The sequence below is a fragment of the Rhinoderma darwinii genome, chromosome 7 (genome assembly GCF_050947455.1).
Source record: "Rhinoderma darwinii isolate aRhiDar2 chromosome 7, aRhiDar2.hap1, whole genome shotgun sequence".
NCBI classification, from domain to species: Eukaryota; Metazoa; Chordata; class Amphibia; order Anura; family Rhinodermatidae; genus Rhinoderma; species Rhinoderma darwinii.
Window position 1 is genome coordinate 116287430 of NC_134693.1, and position 19467 is coordinate 116306896.

Below are 19467 nucleotides of genomic sequence, written 5' to 3' on the forward strand. Positions count from 1 at the left end.
GTTTGTGAATTATTTTGCTTCAGTTAGTCAGGTAACTGTCCTGTAGAATTTGGGACAATTTAAAGCCTTAATGTATTAATCTGTTACATAAATTATTCACTGTGTAAAAAGCAAAGCTGTTAAAATCATTAGATTTATACCATAATGAAGAATATATTGTTAGAAGCAAAATTCCTTTCATTTCGCATTCAGTAGTCCAGTATCTCTGGAGTAGAACCTCCTGATAATCTAGTGTCAGGCAAAAAGATTATTGCAGTTTGGAGCGTGCGCTAATTTTTTTTTCATGCAGCCACATGGTTTTTTGTGGAGGATTTATGTCATTTTTGAGTATGCGTCTATTTACCCATCCAGAATGCTGGTTATCCAGACATCTGGGGGATCAAAAGAATTTTACTGTGTACATAGAATGAAAATATATATATATATAATCATGTTTTTTCTGTTATGTTTAAAAATGTTAACTATCACATGTACACTGAAACATGAACTTTTTTGCAACATATAAGACCAGATTTATATAAAACCACTTGTACCTTATGCAATTGTTTTGTTTGTTTTTTCAAATATATTATAAATTAACCTTTTTTATTGCGGTTATTAAAAATGCAGATCAAACCATAGCCTCATTTTCTAACCAGTAAGATGGCCGACATTGCCTATTGCCTAGTCATTTTTTTTTATTAAGAAGCTGAAATCTTTATGCGCCCTCTAGAGGTAGAACGAGTGTAGTACTTCATCTGCATTATTCCTTTCAAACATTTTTCAGCATTGTATAACACGGGAACATACAAATGCAAGAGCTGGTAATCGATCATAAACTCTGGGCAGTTCACCGCTAGTGTATGTTCACACAGGGCGGATACGCTTCATATCCACCCTGGAGCTCGCAGGGAATTCCGGATGAAAAACCGCACCAAATTGTCTACGTACTTACGTGTAGCCATGGCGATGCGTCCCTCTGATATCTAGCAGCGTGATGTTTCATCCCATGTGACTGCTGCAGCCTGTGATTGGCTGCAGCAGTCACATGGCACGATACGTCATCCATGGAGGCCGGGCTGGACACAGGAGTAGAGAGATCTGGGTAAGTATAGACTCTTTCGGAGTTAAAATTTTTGCGGCAGAATCGCAGCTTTTTCACTGCAAAAATCACAACCTCTACTATTTTGTTGCTGGTTTTACCTCCCCATTGAATTCAATAGGGAAAACCGGCAACAGAAAACCAGCGATTCAGCAGCATAAATTGACATGCTGCGGAATCAATTTATGAACATTTTCGTCGAGTTTTTTCTACGCAGCGTGTGGGCGAGATTTGTTAAAATCTCATCTACTTTGGGGCTACTGTACTACGCTGCAGATTTTACGCAATGACATTTACGCTATGTGTGGACTTACACCTACTGTATGAAACCCACTGAAGGATGGGTTGTACTCTTCCAGTCTTGTAACTTTCCCATTCCTTTAGAAGTCTGTGTTGGGCCAAATTCACACACAGCATTTGCTTGTTTCTTTTGTGAAATTTTTCACAGATTTTTTTTTTTGCCCCAAAACACAGCTGCCAGATATTGCTTTAAAAGTCTATAGTAAATTAAGAGTAAGCCATAATACACAGCTTTTGCTTTGTGGCATTTCTTCATAACGCAGCACGCTCTAGGTATGGGGTTTTTTTCTCTTCCCCAGACGTTTTCTCTATAGGGTTTTCTCTAGGACTTCAAAAACACCAGGAAGAATACATGAATAAAATGGAAAACCAACACCATTTGAAATGTATGATGTTTTATACATGTGTAATGAAACTCTGAAAAGTGTGTGTGAAGGAGGCCTTTATCTGAGATTTATGTTGCGTTATAATGTGAGCGGTTATAATCTGTGTACAGCACTGCAGAATATGTTGCTACTATTTAAAGAGACTCTGTCACCACATTATAAGTGCCCTGTCTCCTACATAATGTGATCAGCGCTGTAATGTAGATAACAGCAGTGTTTTATTTAGAAAATCTATAATTTTTGACAGAGTTATGACCTATTTTAGCTTTATGCTAATGACTTTCTTAATGGACAACTGGGTGTGTTTTTACTTTTTGACCAAGTGGGCGTTGTGGAGAGAAGGGTTTGACGCTGACCAATCAGTGACCAATCAGCGTCATACACTTCTCTCCATTAATTTACACAACACATAGTGATCTAGCTAGATCACTATGTGCAGTCACTTACTCACACATTATCGTTACTGAAGTGTCCTGACCGTGAATAGACATCACTTACAGCCAGTACAGGATGTCTATTCACAATCCCAACACTTCAGTAACGTTTGTGTGAGATTTACAGCACAGCAAGCGTAATATCGTTTTAAATGACAGTTTACAGCGTAATCTCGCAAGATTACGCTTGCTGTGCTGTAAATCTCACACAAACGTTACCGAAGTGTTGGGATTGTGAATAGACCTCACGTGAGTAAGTGGCTGCACATAGTGATCTAGCTAGATCACTATGTGCTGTGTAAATGAATGGAGAGAAGTGTATGACGCTGATTGGTCAGCGTCATACACTTCTCTGTACAACGCCCAGTTGTCCATTAAAAAAGTAATTTGCATAAAGCTAAAATAGGTCATAACTCTAAATAAAAAACAATACTGTAATCTACATTACAGCGCCGATCACATTATGTACAAGATAGGCCACTTAATGTGGTGACAGAGCCTCTTTAAGTAATGGGATTTTTTTTTTAAATATAGCGTGACTGCCACATTTTGCTATGCAAAAATTGCTATCTGATCTATGGCAATAAATAAAAATCTAAAAAAGTTTTATTTCATGCTTCTTCCATATAGGAAAGCTTAGAGACGTCTAAAATAGCCATCATTACAGCTCCACAGGGGCTGTCACTTACCTTACCCATACTAGGGAATGGGAAATCTGGCTAGCTATGCATCAATAAGGGATGCAGATTAACCATTTAGGGCTCTAAGAAATCTGGATTATAACCTTTGAAGTCCATATTGGTTTTTTACACGTCTCTCTTCAATAAATACAACCATCAAGCGGTTTAAGGGCTCATGCACGCGGTCCACGCAGGAGGATATATTGGCAAGAATAGGGTCGGATCTAGTTGTGTATTTAGCACAGATTTCCTCCCCAAAAAAGGTAAACTGATTTTGTAATGGCCACTTAATATACAGCCCCTGCATGAGATTTTATGTTTTGGTTTTTAATGCAACTTGTTGCTGACTGATAAGCTGGCGTACAGTTTTAATATGGCAGGGCACATTATGCTGCTGAAAGAGGGCACTGCCATTAGGGAATACTGTTGCCATGAAGGGGTGTACTTGGTCTGCGACAATGTTTAGGTAGGTGGTATGTGTAAAAAGCAACATCCACACGAATGCCAGGACCCAAGATTTCCCAGCAAAACATTGCGCGAAGCATCAGACTGCCTACGACGGTTTGCCCGCCTCCCATAGGGCATCCTGGTGTTCTCTTCCCCAGGTAAAAGAGGCGCGTGTACCTGACCATCCACATGATGTGAAAGAAAATGTGATTCATCAGACCAGGCATCCTTCTTCCATTGCTTCATTATCCAGTTCTGATGCTCACATGCCCCTTGTAGGGACTTTCGGTGGTGGACAGGGGTCAGCATGGGCACTTTGACCGGTCTGCAGCTACACGACCCACAACGCATCAATCTGCGGCGCACTGTGTGTTCTGACACATTTCTATCAGAGCCAGCATTATTATTTTTTTCAGCAATTTGTGAGATCGGACTAGACGGTGTCAGAGATAACCTTAGCCAAATTGAGCAGACCGCTTTAGATGCACTTAGCAAAAACAACGAAATTGTATTAAAATCATCTGATAAAGGTGGCAATATTGTCGTTCTTGATAGAGATGACTATGTCTCCATGGTCTATAGACTTCTAAATGATGCATCAACCTATATCATCTTAGAAAAAAATCCCACAGAACGCTTCCTTGCAGAACTAAGACAGCTTCTGAACAAGGCCAAATCTGAAGAACTAATTACTCAAGACGAATATAAATTTCTATTCAACCCCACCCCAACCTTATCTACATTTTATGCAGTGCCCAAGGTTCACAAAAATACTATCCCCGTTCCCGGCAGACCCATTGTATCGGGTAACGACAACCTGACACAGGGAATAAGCGAGTATGTCGATGAAATCTTGTCACCATTTGTCAGAGCATTACCATCCTTGAAAGATACCAAAGATACCCTCACCAGAATCCAGGAGATCAATGTCTCCACTACCACGTTAATAGCCACCCTAGATGTAGAGTCACTCTACACTAATATAAAGCACGAACTTGGAATAAAAGCAGTCAGACACTTTCTGAATACAAAAGGCACACAATTCTATGCTCACAATATCACTTCTTCATTTTTTACTCACACACAATTATTTTCTTTTTGATGGCAAATTCTACCATCAACTTAAGGGCACAGCCATGGGCACAATTTGTGCACCCACTTATGCAAATTTATTTTTGGGATGGTGGGAAGACACGTTAATTTTCAACGAGGATCTACTTTTTTTCACTAGTCACATTTCATTCTGGGGAAGATATATAGATGATATTTTGTTTTTTTGGGACGGGGATGAAACACTTTTTCTTGACTTCATGGACATTCTCAACCACAACAGAGTAGGGATGAAATTCACTCACCAAATACACACCAAACAAATTAATTTTCTTGATCTTCAGATCTCTCTGGATTCTGATGGAGGTATCCATACTAACATTTACCGCAAGGAAACTGCCACAAATAGCTTCCTTCATTGGGGCAGCTTCCATCCACCAGCACTCAAAAAAGGTATACCTATAGGACAATACCTGAGAGCTAGGAGGAATTGCTCTGACGAACAAACTTTTCAGCAAGAATGCCACACTCTCTTTCAAAAATTCATAGCACGCGGCTATCCTAAAAAGACCTTACATAGGGCATATGCACGAGCAAAAGCCGCCTCTAGGGACGATCTTCTATACGGCAACACAAATTCAGCTACCAACAAGGACAAATATCCTTCCACCATCAGATGTATAGGTAATTTCGATACCTGTTCCTCTTCAATATCAAACATCTTACAGAAGCATTGGCCCATCTTACGGGCTGACACTGATTTGGCTGAGGTTATCTCTGACCACCCCAGTATCACTTACCGACGAGGTAAGAATCTTCGGGAATATTTAACACACAGTCACTATACCAAAACGTCTAATCCTCGTAACACCTGGCTCCCACCGCCCACTATGGGCTCTTTTCCATGCGGCAGATGTACATTCTGTCCATTTATGCCAAAAATCAAAGTTTTTAACAACCCTGTAGATGGCAAACAGTACACCATCAGACAATTCATAAATTGCCAGAGTAGCGGTGTTATATACGCCGCCAAGTGCCCATGCCCAAAACTATATATTGGCAAGACAATTCAACAACTTAGGAGAAGAATCTCCAAGCATGTGAGTACCATTAATACACAAGAAGATACCCCTCTTTCCAGACATATTAGATCTTGTCACCAGGGAAATGCCAATGCCCTGAAATTTTGGGGCATCACCCAAGTTAAATTGGGCCCTAGAGCTGGCAATTTAGACAAAAAACTGTTACAAGAAGAAGCACGCTGGATACATAGGTTGGGATCTCTCAGCCCCATTGGTCTAAATGAGGGCTTCACTTTCGCTGCCTTTTTATAGAAGTTTTTTATAAAAATGTCTTTATAGGATCTTTTATAAATATTCTCCATGAATTTCCATTCCAACTATCCAATAACATGGATTATATCAAGTTTTCAACCTTGATAACTATATGTATACTATACACTATTATGTGATGCAATCTTTTATATACTGTATGCAACAAACTTTACTTGTATATACAGTTAACTTATTACTGCAGCCTCACCTTTAGGAGCTATAAAATAGCCTCACAGTACAACATAGATCATAACGTTTTTGCTTCCTTTTATATATGCTATCCTATCTAACTTACTGTCTTGATTTAGTCTCATCTTCCCCATCGAGACTATGAACATCAGGATTACATCTAAATGTAGTGTGGCAAACCATGTCTTTATGCCACTAAGTTATATATCTGCACATGTGGTGTTCTGCCCAGCATTTGCGGACACCACATAATGACCGCCGTCCCTACCTTCAGTAGAAAGGGGGAAAAAACATTATCACCCGATTTCACCACAGTGCGCATGCGCTGGAAACAGCTTGTGCCTGGATGAACGGCAGCCTCACTACATAGGTTAGCCGACATGCCAATCACACAGTATGAGGGCTCGTCCCTCTCTGTGAATCCTATTGGCTATCACTGGGGATGACGCACCCCACGATGGGTGTTTCCCCTACTATAACAGGAAGCATTTTCTGCACGCGCCGGTAATAGCCCCGAATCATCCCCTGAAGACGCTGCTCAGCAGTGAAACATGTCGGGGGGGGCTAGTGCTCTTTTAAATCTAACTCAGTCGCTGTTTAGCTTTTGCGCTCTATCTTACGGAGGACACAGGCTCTTTAGGCAGTCTGCAGCTGCCGTACATACGAGCCCCATTACGTCCATGGGATGTGAATACCTCTCACATCTCCAATACCACGCTAACCGACTCAGTATATTTTTATTCTAATTCAATGTTGTACGTTTACCGTTTTCTCGTGGCACTTCAATTCTAAAGTTCAATATTAAAAGTTATGTTTTATTTAATGCCACTATTCAAGTAGTAGCTGGGAAATTGGGACATCTGTGCTCAAGCACATTGCATCTGTCTATTTGAATTACACATCCCTGCCAGCTAGTAGGGTCTTTTCTATCTCAATCGGACTAGACTGTGCGCTCTCCACGCACTTCAATGAACTTTGGACGACCATGACTTTGACACATTAACTTCCAAGAACTCACTGGACACTCGCTGCATAATATATTCCACCCCTTGAGAGGCGCCATTGTAATGAGATGATCAACGTCATTCACTTCACCGCTCAGGGTTTTTAATGTTATGGTTGATCGGTGTGGGTATAGATTAAGTGAAATTATCATCATATAAAAAATAAATCAATCATACAATTAAGTAAGCAAAATCTTTAATATAGAAAAATAATACATATATATTATATATAGCTGCAGTTCATGGAAAGTCAATACAAGTATAATACAATATCTCTCCATGCATTTAAGAAGGTTATAAAATGACACAACAAAATAAGAGCACTGCAAGCACCGCAAACTGATATCCGCTCCAGAGCACTGAATACACTGAGAATGCCGGAGAGACTGCCTGTCCTGAACCGTATTACTCTTTTTTGGATACGTGGTAGTGAAGAGTAATTAGTGCAGTGGCTTTTTGCATAACCAACTATAATGTTTTCTGAATTGGTTACTTTTTAGGCAGACGTATAATTATAATAAAAACTGCAAGGCTTCTGATACTATTCTACCAAGGGCTCCTGGAGGGCAGTGCTAGTGAATTTGAAATTTCCCTCCCCTGCCCAAAGGAGCCATTAGTGAGTTGCAAATACTAAATAGCCTTTACATTACCTACATGATGTGAACAGTTATCCATAGCTGCAATCATTGAGAATCCAGAGAGAATCGAAATCATACAATTCACCTGAGTGAATTGTGGGATTTCACCTAAGCTTGTCCGAAGGGAGATGAATACTGTTAAAATGACTAGCTTCAACTGCACATGAGACTGGGCACACACGTGGGAGGTCAACTGTTACCAGAGAGATCAGATATGCCAATGCTTGGGTAGAGAATGGTCTATTGTGAGTCTATGATGTCATTCAATTTTCCTGTGCAAATTGGGTAGAGACAAATACAGTGCCCTGAGTGCATTAAGCTGGCTATACGTATCTGATGTCCGCCGACGATCTAACATGAATGAGGACAACCCACCAATTCCTGGATAGTAGATGTCTGGGAAAGAAGATTTAAGTTATCTCTGACACGAGATTCTAAACAAAGGGCAGTTCAAAGAAATACTGGGGTGCTTGTAAGGGTATGTTCACGCGGCTTATTTTCAGCTGTTTTTCGGGCCGAAAAATGGCCGATTTTAAATTGGAAGCAGAACGGGGTCGTTTTTTACGCGGCCATTTTGAAAAACGGCCACGTAAAAAAACGCCCGTGAAAAAGTGCATGTCACTTCTTGAGCCGTTTTTCATTGACTCAATAGAAAAACTGCTCCAAAAACGGCCGTGAAAAACACGAGTTGCTAAAAAAAAAAAGTCTGAAAATCAGGAGCGGTTTTCCCTTGAAAACAGCTCCGTATTTTTAGACATTTTTTGTTAAGCGTGTGAACGAACATACCCTAATAGTGTGTCAGAGAGTTTCATCAATGAAAATCTCTGAGTAGTGTCAATGCGGTTTGGGTACTCTAAAGTTTTGGAAATCAAAACTGTAAAGATCCTGAATGTGATCTACAAACCTGTCTCTATGGGATATCAAAACATACATTTTGGGTAGGATTCCCTTTTAAAATGACATTTACACAGTGACCATGAGAAACCTAGTCCATCAACATTTTTTACTACCTTTTGGAGGGAGAGATCTAGCATAGCCTATATACGACACGTAGGGTACATATGCAATAAAGAAGATACCATTTATTATTTAGCACTTTATGGTCAGTCTTGTATCTCTGCTATTATTAGATAAAATCTACAAATGCGAGAGATTTCGGCTAAGAAGTCGTATGCAATTCTTTCACCATAGGGAACAATCGGATTCGACTGATTTTCATGCCATCTGCATGCGATTTTAAGCTGCTGTGTAGCCTTACTCAAAAAGCCACCAAAAAAAGAGTTATTGTTCCTACATGATCAAACCCGATTGGTTACCATATGGTACACCATTTTATATTTAAATATCTTGAAAATAAGCCATTTCTACTTTTCCTTCTGTTTGGAGCATTTAATATGGGTAGTGGTCTCTTCAAGGGCAATGTAATATTGCCTGTTTATCCATTCAGTGTACAAGCTCTGCGGGGGCCGGCACTAGGTGTTATGACCTATTATATCCATGCTGCAAACATGGTACGCCAAACAAACTTTTCATGCCTTAAGGCAGTTTAAAATTACAAAATAAATTCTAACCCCCAATAAGAAAAAAGCAAATCCAGTTTAAAATATTTAGAACATAAAAAAACAGACTTAAATTTAAAGCATTAAACTTGCAATATATGAATAATTCAGACTGTTCTGAGCATTTAATAAATCCACAAAATGTGGAACGGCCCTGAAGTCAAGTGATATAAAAATAACGATAAAACTATTTTCTAAAACTAAAAGGAACAATTTGTTAACGTGAAGACTTATGAGCTTCCAAATACTTTAAAAAAAAATTAAAATAACGGAGCATGACCCATCTTTAGCACTTAGGTGTTTAGTTCATATGTAGATAGAAGAAACAGTAAATTTACCAAAGTTCCCGTAATGGTCTCTACTGGCCTTTGGTCCACAATAAGCTGAGAAAACTTTGGACGGCAATATTTTTGGAAAATTCCATACAAAATATAACTCCACCACAATATACTTGTCTTTCCTTTACATGGAGACCTAAGAACACCGTGGATAAATAACATTCTTTGGTAAAAGTATATGTAAGATTAGTGCATAGCAGATTGTTTTAAGTACATCATCACTTGGAGGTTGAGGTTTTCAGTTACTCAATGCTGTGTCGTCCAGGAAAGATATTAAGATATTTCTGATGTGTCGTCCGAATCCAATGGCAGAAAATCCAAATACTTTTTTGGCTGAGCCGGATGACTTCACCTCTGCAATTAAACATATTCTCAACTTTGAGGTGTCCATGGCAGAAATTTAAAACACAAAAATAAACCTTCACAACCTCAGTAACATGAATCCAGTGCCACTTTTTTCTTTTTTTTTTTTCAAGTAAGCACATGCAGTCATCCTGATAAATGCAGGAATTGGACTAGAAACGATCTGTATATGTCAGAATGTTTTGGTTGTACCAACAAGTCTCTGGGTAGTACCTGAGCAGATCATACTGATTCAATGGCAGGTTAAAAATAACAGTTCCCAGCAGTTGGCTTTATGACGTTGGAGGGGTTAATAGGGGTGTCAGTAACTTTGTGTTGTGTACTTAAAAGGTGCTGGGCATTCTGCCTGATTCAACAGTCTGGGTGTAACCAATAGGCTATAAACCAGTGTGGTGCACTACAGGTAACCGTGTAATTGGCATCTCATAGAAGCCTTATCTGTGTGCAATTGTATTATGTAGGTGGCGAAAAGGTGTGCGAGTGGTGAAAAGAAGGTGTGCGAGTGGCTGCTTATTAGTCTTTTGCACAGGTGCTCCCAACCTTACAAAACATTGTGGCTTGTCTCCACTGGACGCTTACTGGAATTTTAAACTTCCCTTGTATCAGTAAGTATGGCCTTTTTCTAAAGGCTCATGCACAGAGCAGAGCCCTGTGCACGGAGGCTGTGCGTCTCCTAAGTACGGAGATGTACGACCTCCATACACTGCCCTAAAACTCTATAGGACTTTTTGTGTACAGAGAGATTCCCCCTAGAAGTTGTAGACATACGGAGGTACAATAGAAAGCTAATGCACCTCTATAGGAGTCAAACTACGATTCCGTACAAAACGGAGCTGTAATACAACCGTATGCATGAGCCGTAACAGTGATATGAAGTAATTATGATCCCCTGACTTGTTGCCTGAACCGGCTCAGATTTATCAAAACTTCCCATAGACATTAGACAACCTAGAATCTACAGGGGTTGGCAGATCCCCCCACAATACCATTGTTGGAGGAAAATGCATCGGACAAGATGGATTTTTCCTGTCTAATCACATTTTGGGTGAGCTGAACACTTGCACATGCTATAATTGTCTGCAGGAAGATCTATAAACATGTACATTGCCAACTCAGATAATGGACTAAAGGTGCCCATACAGGTTACCATAATTAGTGATAGTAAAGCTCTTTTCGTACACAAATGTACAATGTGGATAGTAAAAATTAAAAAACCTTAAGGAGTAAAGGTCCATTTACACGGGCCAATGATCGGACGAGCGATCAGGCTGCCCTGAAAATCATCGTGCGGGTTAAATAATGATATATTGTAATAGTTCAGACTTCTACGGACGCGGCGATACCAATTATGTTTATTTATTATTATTTTTTTACTATGCTCTAGGGGGAAAATGGGTGTTTTTTTAACTTAATATTTTTAATTTTTTTTTACATAGTAAAATAAAGTTTTTTTTTAAAATGTTTACTTTTTTTTTTATTAGTCCCCCTAGGGGACTTCAACCAGCGATAGTTAGATCGCTTGCACTATATACTGCAATACTAATTGATTGCAGTATTTTGTGATTCTGACATGCAACTATTAAGCCCTGCCGGAGGCAGCGCTTAATAGGAGCACAAAGATGGCGGACCTGGGGGCCTTCATTAGGCCCCCAGGCAGCCATAGCAACCATCGCCACCCCGCGATTGCATTGCGGGGGGCACGATGAGCTGTTAGAGGGGGTCGCCCCCTCTTTCTAACGATTTAAATGGAGTGGTCGCTATTGACCACGGCATTTAATGAGTTAAACTAGCGGGATCGCGCTCGTTACTCTCAAGTGTCGGCTGTAACATACAACCGACACCGGCATCGCATGAAGCGGGTTCACTCCGTGAGCCCGTTCCATACTTCCCCTATCCGACTTTGGCGTATGGATACGTAAAATGTCGGGAAGGGGTTAAAGAGGACCTGTCACTAGCTCCTACACAGTGAGTTATTAAACTCAAATAATTGCCGCTGTGTCTGAGTCCAGCGGTGTTCGTTACTTATTCTGCGTCCCCCCCATTGCTGAGATATTGCCCCCTCTTTATTTATTAAACAATATGTAAATTAACTGTTGGCTAGCCAAGTGGGTTTGGCCTCCAGTGATTCTCAATGGGCGGAGCTAGCAGAACTTGTTTCCTCCAGACACTCCTAGGCCAGCGTCATCGCGTGAGACTCACGCAACGACGCTGGCCTAGGAACATCTGAAGAAAACAGCCTCACGCCGATAGGTCAGCGTCAAAGGCTCTCTGCTCATGGAGAATTGCTGGCGGCCAAACCCACTTGGCTAGCTAGTGGTTCATTTACAGTGAAGGAAATAAGTATTTGATCCCTTGCTGATTTTGTAAGTTTGCCCACTGTCAAAGACATGAACAGTCTAGAATTTTTAGGCTAGGTTAATTTTACCAGGGAGAGATAGATTATATTTTAAAAAAAAAAACAGAAAATCACATTGTCAAAATTATATATATTTATTTGCATTGTGCACAGAGAAATAAATATTTGATCCCTTTGGCAAACAAGACTTAATACTTGGTGGAAAAACCCTTGTTGGCAAGCACAGCAGGCAGACGTTTTTTGTAGTTGATGATGAGGTTTGCACACATGTTAGATGGAATTTTGGCCCACTCCTCTTTGCAGATCATCTGTAAATCATTAAGATTTCGAGGCTGTCGCTTGGCAACTCGGATCTTCAGCTCCCTCCATAAGTTTTCGATGGGATTAAGGTCTGGAGACTGGCTAGGCCACTCCATGACCTTAATGTGCTTCTTTTTGAGCCACTCCTTTGTTGCCTTGGCTGTATGTTTCGGGTCATTGTTGTGCTGGAAGACCCAGCCACGAGCCATTTTTAATGTCCTGGTGGAGGGAAGGAGGTTGTCACTCAGCATTTGACGGTACATGGCTCCATCCATTCTCCCATTGATGCGGTGAAGTAGTCCTGTGCCCTTAGCAGAGAAACACCCCAAAAACATAATGTTTCCACCTCCATGCTTGACAGTGGGGACGGTGTTCTTTGGGTCATAGGCAGCATTTCTCTTCCTCCAAACACGGCGAGTTGAGTTAATGCCAAAGAGCTCAATTTTAGTCTCATCTGACCACAGCACCTTCTCCCAATCACTCTCAGAATCATCCAGATATTCATTTGCAAACTTCAGACGGGCCTGTACATGTGCCTTCTTGAGCAAGGGGACCTTGCAGGCACTGCAGGATTTTAATCCATTACGGCGTAATGTGTTACCAATGGTTTTCTTGGTGACTGTGGTCCCAGCTGCCTTGAGATCATTAACAAGTTCCCCCCGTGTAGTTTTCGGCTGAGCTCTCACCTTCCTCAGGATCAAGGATACCCCACGAGGTGAGATTTTGCATGGAGCCCCAGATCGATGTCGATTGACAGTCATTTTGTATGTCTTCCATTTTCTTACTATTGCACCAACAGTTGTCTCCTTCTCACCCAGCGTCTTACTTATGGTTTTGTAGCCCATTCCAGCCTTGTGCAGGTCTATGATCTTGTCCCTGACATCCTTAGAAAGCTCTTTGGTCTTGCCCATGTTATAGAGGTTAGAGTCAGACTGATTAATCGAGTCTGTGGACAGGAGTCTTTTATACAGGTGACCATTTAGGACAGCTGTCTTTAATGCAGGCACCAAGTTGATTTGGAGCGTGTAACTGGTCTGGAGGAGGCTGAACTCTTAATGGTTGGTAGGGGATCAAATACTTATTTCTCTGTGCACAATGCAAATAAATATATATAATTTTGACTATGTGATTTTCTTTTTTTTTTTAAATATAATCTATCTCTCACTGGTAAAATTAACCTAGCCTAAAAATTCTAGACTGTTCATGACTTTGACAGTGGGCAAACTTACAAAATCAGCAAAGGATCAAATACTTATTTCCTTCACTGTACATATTGTATAATAAAGAGGGGCAATATCTCTGCAACGGGGGCGGGGGGGGGGGGGGGGTGGGGGGCAGAAGTAAGGAACAATCACTGGTAGATTCACAGACACAGCTGCAATTACGTGAGTCTAAGGCTGGGTTCACACGACCTATTTTCAGGCGTAAACGAGGCGTATTATGCCTCGATTTACGCCTGAAAATACGGCTCCAATACGTCGGCAAACATTGCCCATTCATTTAAATGGGTTTGCCGACGTACTGTGCCGACGACCTGTAATTTACGCATCGTCGTTTGACAGCTGTCAAACGACGACGCGTAAAAGGACTGCCTCGTCAAAGAAGTGAAAGACACTTCTTTGGACGTAATTTGAGCCGTTTTTCATTGAATTCAATGAAGAACAGCTCTAAATTACGGCCGTCAATGATGCCTCGCAAAATGCAAGGACGAGCAATTACGTCTGAAATTACGGAGCCGTTTTCTCCTGAAAACAGCTCCGTATTTTCAGCCGTATCGGACGCTGCCGTGTGCACATACCCTTATAACCTTTAATCCAAAACCCAATGATTCAGACTAGTCGCAACAATATTTTCAGTTAGCATGCATAAAGCTTCACAACAGAATCCGGCATGTTTGTGAAGTGTTGAATTGATGGATTTCTTTGGCCCTTTCTCCAACATTTTATGTATTATCTGGGTGACTGTCAGAGATTAGTTGTTCAATGGCCTTTTTGTACTTACTGAGTGCGGAGCCAGTACTTTCAATGGATACAGATTGGACACACCTTATAGTGAGTGTTTGTAGATCATATCTATGTTATTGTGTCAAGGTCCTGGGGTTTACACGGATTGCAATGTGTAGGTGGACCCAGTGTGTAGGCACCAGGTTCCTGCACCATAAAATACATCTGGTGGTTAAAGAGGCTCTGTCACCAGATTTTGCAACCCCTATCTGCTATTGCAGCAGATAGGCGCTGCAATGTAGATTACAGTAACGTTTTTATTTAAAAAAAACGAGCATTTTTGGCCAAGTTATGACCATTTTTGTAGTTATGCAAATGAGGCTTGCAAAAGTCCAAGTGGGTGTGTTTAAAAGTACAAGTCCAAGTGGGTGTGTATTATGTGCGTACATCGGGGCGTTTTTAATACTTTCACTAGCTGGGCGCTCTGATGAGAAGTAACATCCTCTTCTCTTCAGAACGCCCAGCTTGTGACAGTGCAGATCTGTGACGTCACTCACAGGTCCTGCATCGTGACGGCCACATCGGCACCAGAGGCTACAGCTGATTCTGCAGCAGCATCAGCGTTTGCAGGTAAGTCGATCTTACCTGCAAACGCTGATGCTGCTGCAGAATCAGCTGTAGCCTCTGGTGCCGATGTGGCCGTCACGATGCAGGACCTGTGAGTGACGTCACAGGTCTGCACTGTCAGAAGCTGGGCGTTCTGAAGAGAAGAGGATGTTACTTCTCTTCACAGCGCCCAGCTAGTAAAAGTAGTAAACACGCCCCGATGTACGCACATAATACACACCCACTTGGACTTGTACTTTTAAACACACCCACTTGGACTTTTGCAAGCCTCATTTGCATAACTACAAAAATGGTCATAACTTGGCCAAAAATGCTCGTTTTTTAAAAATAAAAACGTTACTGTAATCTACATTGCAGCGCCTATCTGCTGCAATAGCAGATAGGGGTTGCAAAATCTGGTGACAGAGCCTCTTTAAACTGCAAGTCAACGTAGTACTCTATAGTATTCCCAGAGATAACCGTGCTCGCCAGACAATACATGGGACAGAAGGGGTAGACTTTTTTTATTTACAAAAAAACATTTATAATAACACAATTAATCTGAGGTTTACAACTGTGAATTTTTTAATGATTTACAGACACTTACCTGGGTTATTATAATACATAAAAAATGCCAGTCCTGCTGCAACACTAAAGCATGCCAGGAAGAAGACCGGCCCTGTAAAAGGGAAGACATGCAGCAGAATATATCAAATTAGACAATTCATAAGAGTGGGGGTCCATCCTCTCAGAACACCACCGTTACGGAGTATGAGAAGCCCCCAAATCCCCGTTATCGGCTGAGATGAATGAGACTTGAATGACATCAGATAGTGCAGGACGCATCTAGATTAGGGTTTTGTTAAAAGCACAGCATGAAAATAGTACAAGTTCCCCATAGAGGCAATTAGCAAGAAACAGTATAAAGACCTAACCTATTTGTTATGACTCCGTAACCTGTTACTTACCAGTTACTTACCATTGTCATTGAGGATCATTTTCTCCTGATGTGGACTGATTTCTAAGAGTTCTGAGGTATCTGTGATAAGAAAGAAACATCCAAATATGAAGGAAACTTTTTGGTTTGTGCACCACATAGACCATGTTATTATCCTACTTGAAAATTTGTCAATGAAGGAAGACAATTTGTGAAAATATAATTATTTATCAAAAGGTGAGCACAAATAAGTTTAGCTACGCTCCATGTTGTCTGCTTGTTATTTTTTGTATATTTGAATGCCATATATTCTTATAAACTGGCTGCTGAACTACAGAGTCCGTGTGTATCCCAGTCTTAGGGGGAGTTCACACAGTTTTTTGACGCGGAAACCGCATCGGAAAAAGTGCCAAAAAACGTCCGAAAGTGCCTCCCCTTCCCAAACGTAATTTTGAAGCAGATTTTCCTCCTGCAAAAAACTCAGTGTGAACCCAGTCTTAAAGACTATGGACACCTTTGCAGAATTTTTTTTATTGCATCAAATGTATTATGTGAAAAAAAAAATTGTAATTGGTTTTGAGTAAATATTTTGCACCGTTTTGCATCTACAGCAGTTTTTTTTTGTTTTTTTTTACATAATACGCAATGAAAAGAAAAATGCTGCAACCTGTCCATGATAAGACAGAGAAGACACTAACATGCTCCACAACCCTACAAACAAAATGTATTCACTCACAATAGTCAGTCCCTGCTCCACAGTGAATCTAATTTCCTCATCTTAGGCACATATACAGTGAAGGAAATAAGTATTTGATCCCTTGCTGATTTTGTAAGTTTGCCCATTGTCAAAGACATGAGCAGTCTAGAATTTTTAGGCTAGGTTAATTTTACCAGTGAGAGATAGATTATATAAAAAAAAAAAAAAAAGAAAATCACATTGTCAAAATTATATATATTTATTTGCATTGTGCACAGACAAATAAGTATTTGATCCCTTTGGCAAACAAGACTTAATACTTGGTGGCAAAACCCTTGTTGGCAAGCACAGCAGTCAGACATTTTTTGTAGTTGATGAGGTTTGCACACATGTTAGATGGAATTTTGGCCCACTCCTCTTTGCAGATAATCTGTAAATCATTAAGATTTCGAGGTTGTCGCTTGGCAACTCTGATCTTCAGCTCCCTCCATAAATTTTCGATGGGATTAAGGTCTGGAGACTGGCTAAGCCACTCCATGACCTTAATGTGCTTCTTTTTGAGCCACTCCTTTGTTGCCTTGGCTGTATGTTTCGGGTCATTGTCGTGCTGGAAGACCCAGCCACGAGCCATTTTTAATGTCCTGGTGGAGGGAAGGAGGTTGTCACTCAGGATTTGACGGTACATGGCTCCATCCATTCTCCCATTGATGCGGTGAAGTAGTCCTGTGCCCTTAGCAGAGAAACACCCCCAAAAAATAATGTTTCCACCTCCATGCTTGACAGTGGGGACGGTGTTCTTTGGGTCATAGGCAGCATTTCTCTTCCTCCAAACACGGCGAGTAGAGTTAATGTCAAAGAGCTCAATTTTAATCTCATCTGACCACAGCACCTTCTCCCAATCACTCTCAGAATCATCCAGATGTTCATTTGCAAACTTCAGACAGGCCTGTACATGTGCCTTCTTGAGCAGGGGGACCTTGCAGGCACTGCAGGATTTTAATCCATTACAGCGTAATGTGTTACCAATGGTTTTCTTGGTGACTGTGGTCCCAGCTGCCTTGAGATCATTAAAAAGTTCCCCCAGTGTAGTTTTCGGCTGAGCTCTCACCTTCCTCAGGATCAAGGATACCCCACGAGGTGAGATTTTGCATGGAGCCCCAGATCGATGTCGATTGACAGTCATTTTGTATGTCTTCCATTTTCTTACTATTGCACCAACAGTTGTCTCCTTCTCACCCAGCGTCTTACTTATGGTTTTGTAGCCCATTCCAGCCTTGTGCAGGTCTATGATCTTGTCCCTGACATCCTTAGAAAGCTCTTTGGTCTTGCCCATGTTGTAGAGGTTAGAGTCAGACTGATTCATTGAGTCTGTGGACAGGAGTCCTTTATACAGGTGACCATTTAGGACAGCTGTCTTTAATGCAGGCACCAAGTTGATTTGGAGCGTGTAACTGGTCTGGAGGAGGCTGAACTCTTAATGGTTGGTAGGGGATCAAATACTTATTTCTCTGTGCACAATGCAAATAAATATATATCATTTTGACTATGTGATTTTCTTTTTTTTTTTTTTATATAATCTATCTCTCACTGGTAAAATTAACCTAGCCTAAAAATTCTAGACTGTTCATGTCTTTGACAGTGGCCAAACTTACAAAATCAGCAAGGGATCAAATACTTATTTCCTTCACTGTATATACACTAGGGTCATTTAAATTGGAAGAATTTGGAATTAAAGGAGCTTTCCCACAAACACATGTATCCTCTATCCACAAGACAGGGGATACATGTGTAATCACTGGGGGTCCGACCGCTGGGACCCCCAGCGATGAGGAGAATGGGGGACCGAAAGTGTCCCGAATTGGAGTACTGGCCGAGCATTAGCACTCGTGCTCCATTCTCATGGAGCAGTTCAGGGGACTTTGGATCCCCCTATCCTGGGGCTAGAGGATACATGTATTTTGTAGGAAAACAGCGTTAAATGTACCTATTAGTATTTGTGGAATGAAACCAGGGGAACATACAACTCCATGCAGATGTTGTCACTGGTTGGGATTCAACTCAGAGCCCCAGTGCTACAAGGCAACAATGGTAGCCACCAAGCTGTAAACAGGATTATAAAGGGTCAGTGTGCTCTAACCCTAACTAGTTTACAGACAAATGCCTAATAAATAAAATTTATATACGGTAATATTAACATAATGGATAAGATTGAAATAGGTCTAACAACACTGATGCAGTCTAAATGGGGTGTTAAAAAGGTGAATAATAGAGCGAACATGAAAGTATTAGCAGCCACTGAAAGAATAACTAGTGTCCCAAATAATTCAGTAAGTCACAGCAACATCACTACAGTACCCCATTGTGTTGTCATTATCACTGCAGTACCCCATTGTGTTGTCATCGTAATCACTGCAGTACCCCGTTGTGTTGTAATTGTTATCACTGCAGTACCCCATTGTGTTGTCCGTCATCACTGCAGTACCCCATTGTGTTGTAATTGTTATCACTGCAGTACCCCGTTGTGTTGTAATTGTTATTACTGCAGTACCCCATTGTGTGGTCATTATCATTGCAGTATCCCATTGTGTTTGTCATTATCACTGCAGTACCCCATTGTGTTGTAATTGTTATTACTGAAGTACCCTATTGTGTTGTCATTACTGCAGTATCCCATTGTGTTGTCATAGTTATTACTGCAGTGTACCCCATTGTGTTGTCATTATCACTGCAGTATCCCTTTGTGTTGTCATTATCACTGAAGTATCCCATTGTGTTGTCATTACTGCAGTATCCCATTGTGTTGTCATTATCACTGCAAAATCCCA

The 19467-nt window shown here is 40.9% G+C and overlaps 1 protein-coding gene across 3 annotated transcripts in view; it reads right to left on the bottom strand.

Annotated features, from left to right (window-relative positions):
- Positions 1 to 7079: 7079 nt before the first annotated feature.
- Positions 7080 to 19467, bottom strand: part of CARD19 (caspase recruitment domain family member 19) — a 46472-nt gene continuing 34084 nt past the window's right edge. For all 3 annotated transcript variants that reach the window (XM_075832370.1, XM_075832371.1, XM_075832372.1), the window contains exons 4-6: positions 15988 to 16047; positions 15616 to 15687; positions 7080 to 9794 (exon numbers count right to left, since the gene is read on the bottom strand). In XM_075832370.1, coding sequence (XP_075688485.1) covers positions 9679 to 9794; positions 15616 to 15687; positions 15988 to 16047 — 248 coding nt within the window. In that variant the 3' untranslated portion in view covers positions 7080 to 9678. The remainder of the gene's footprint in view (positions 9795 to 15615; positions 15688 to 15987; positions 16048 to 19467) is intronic.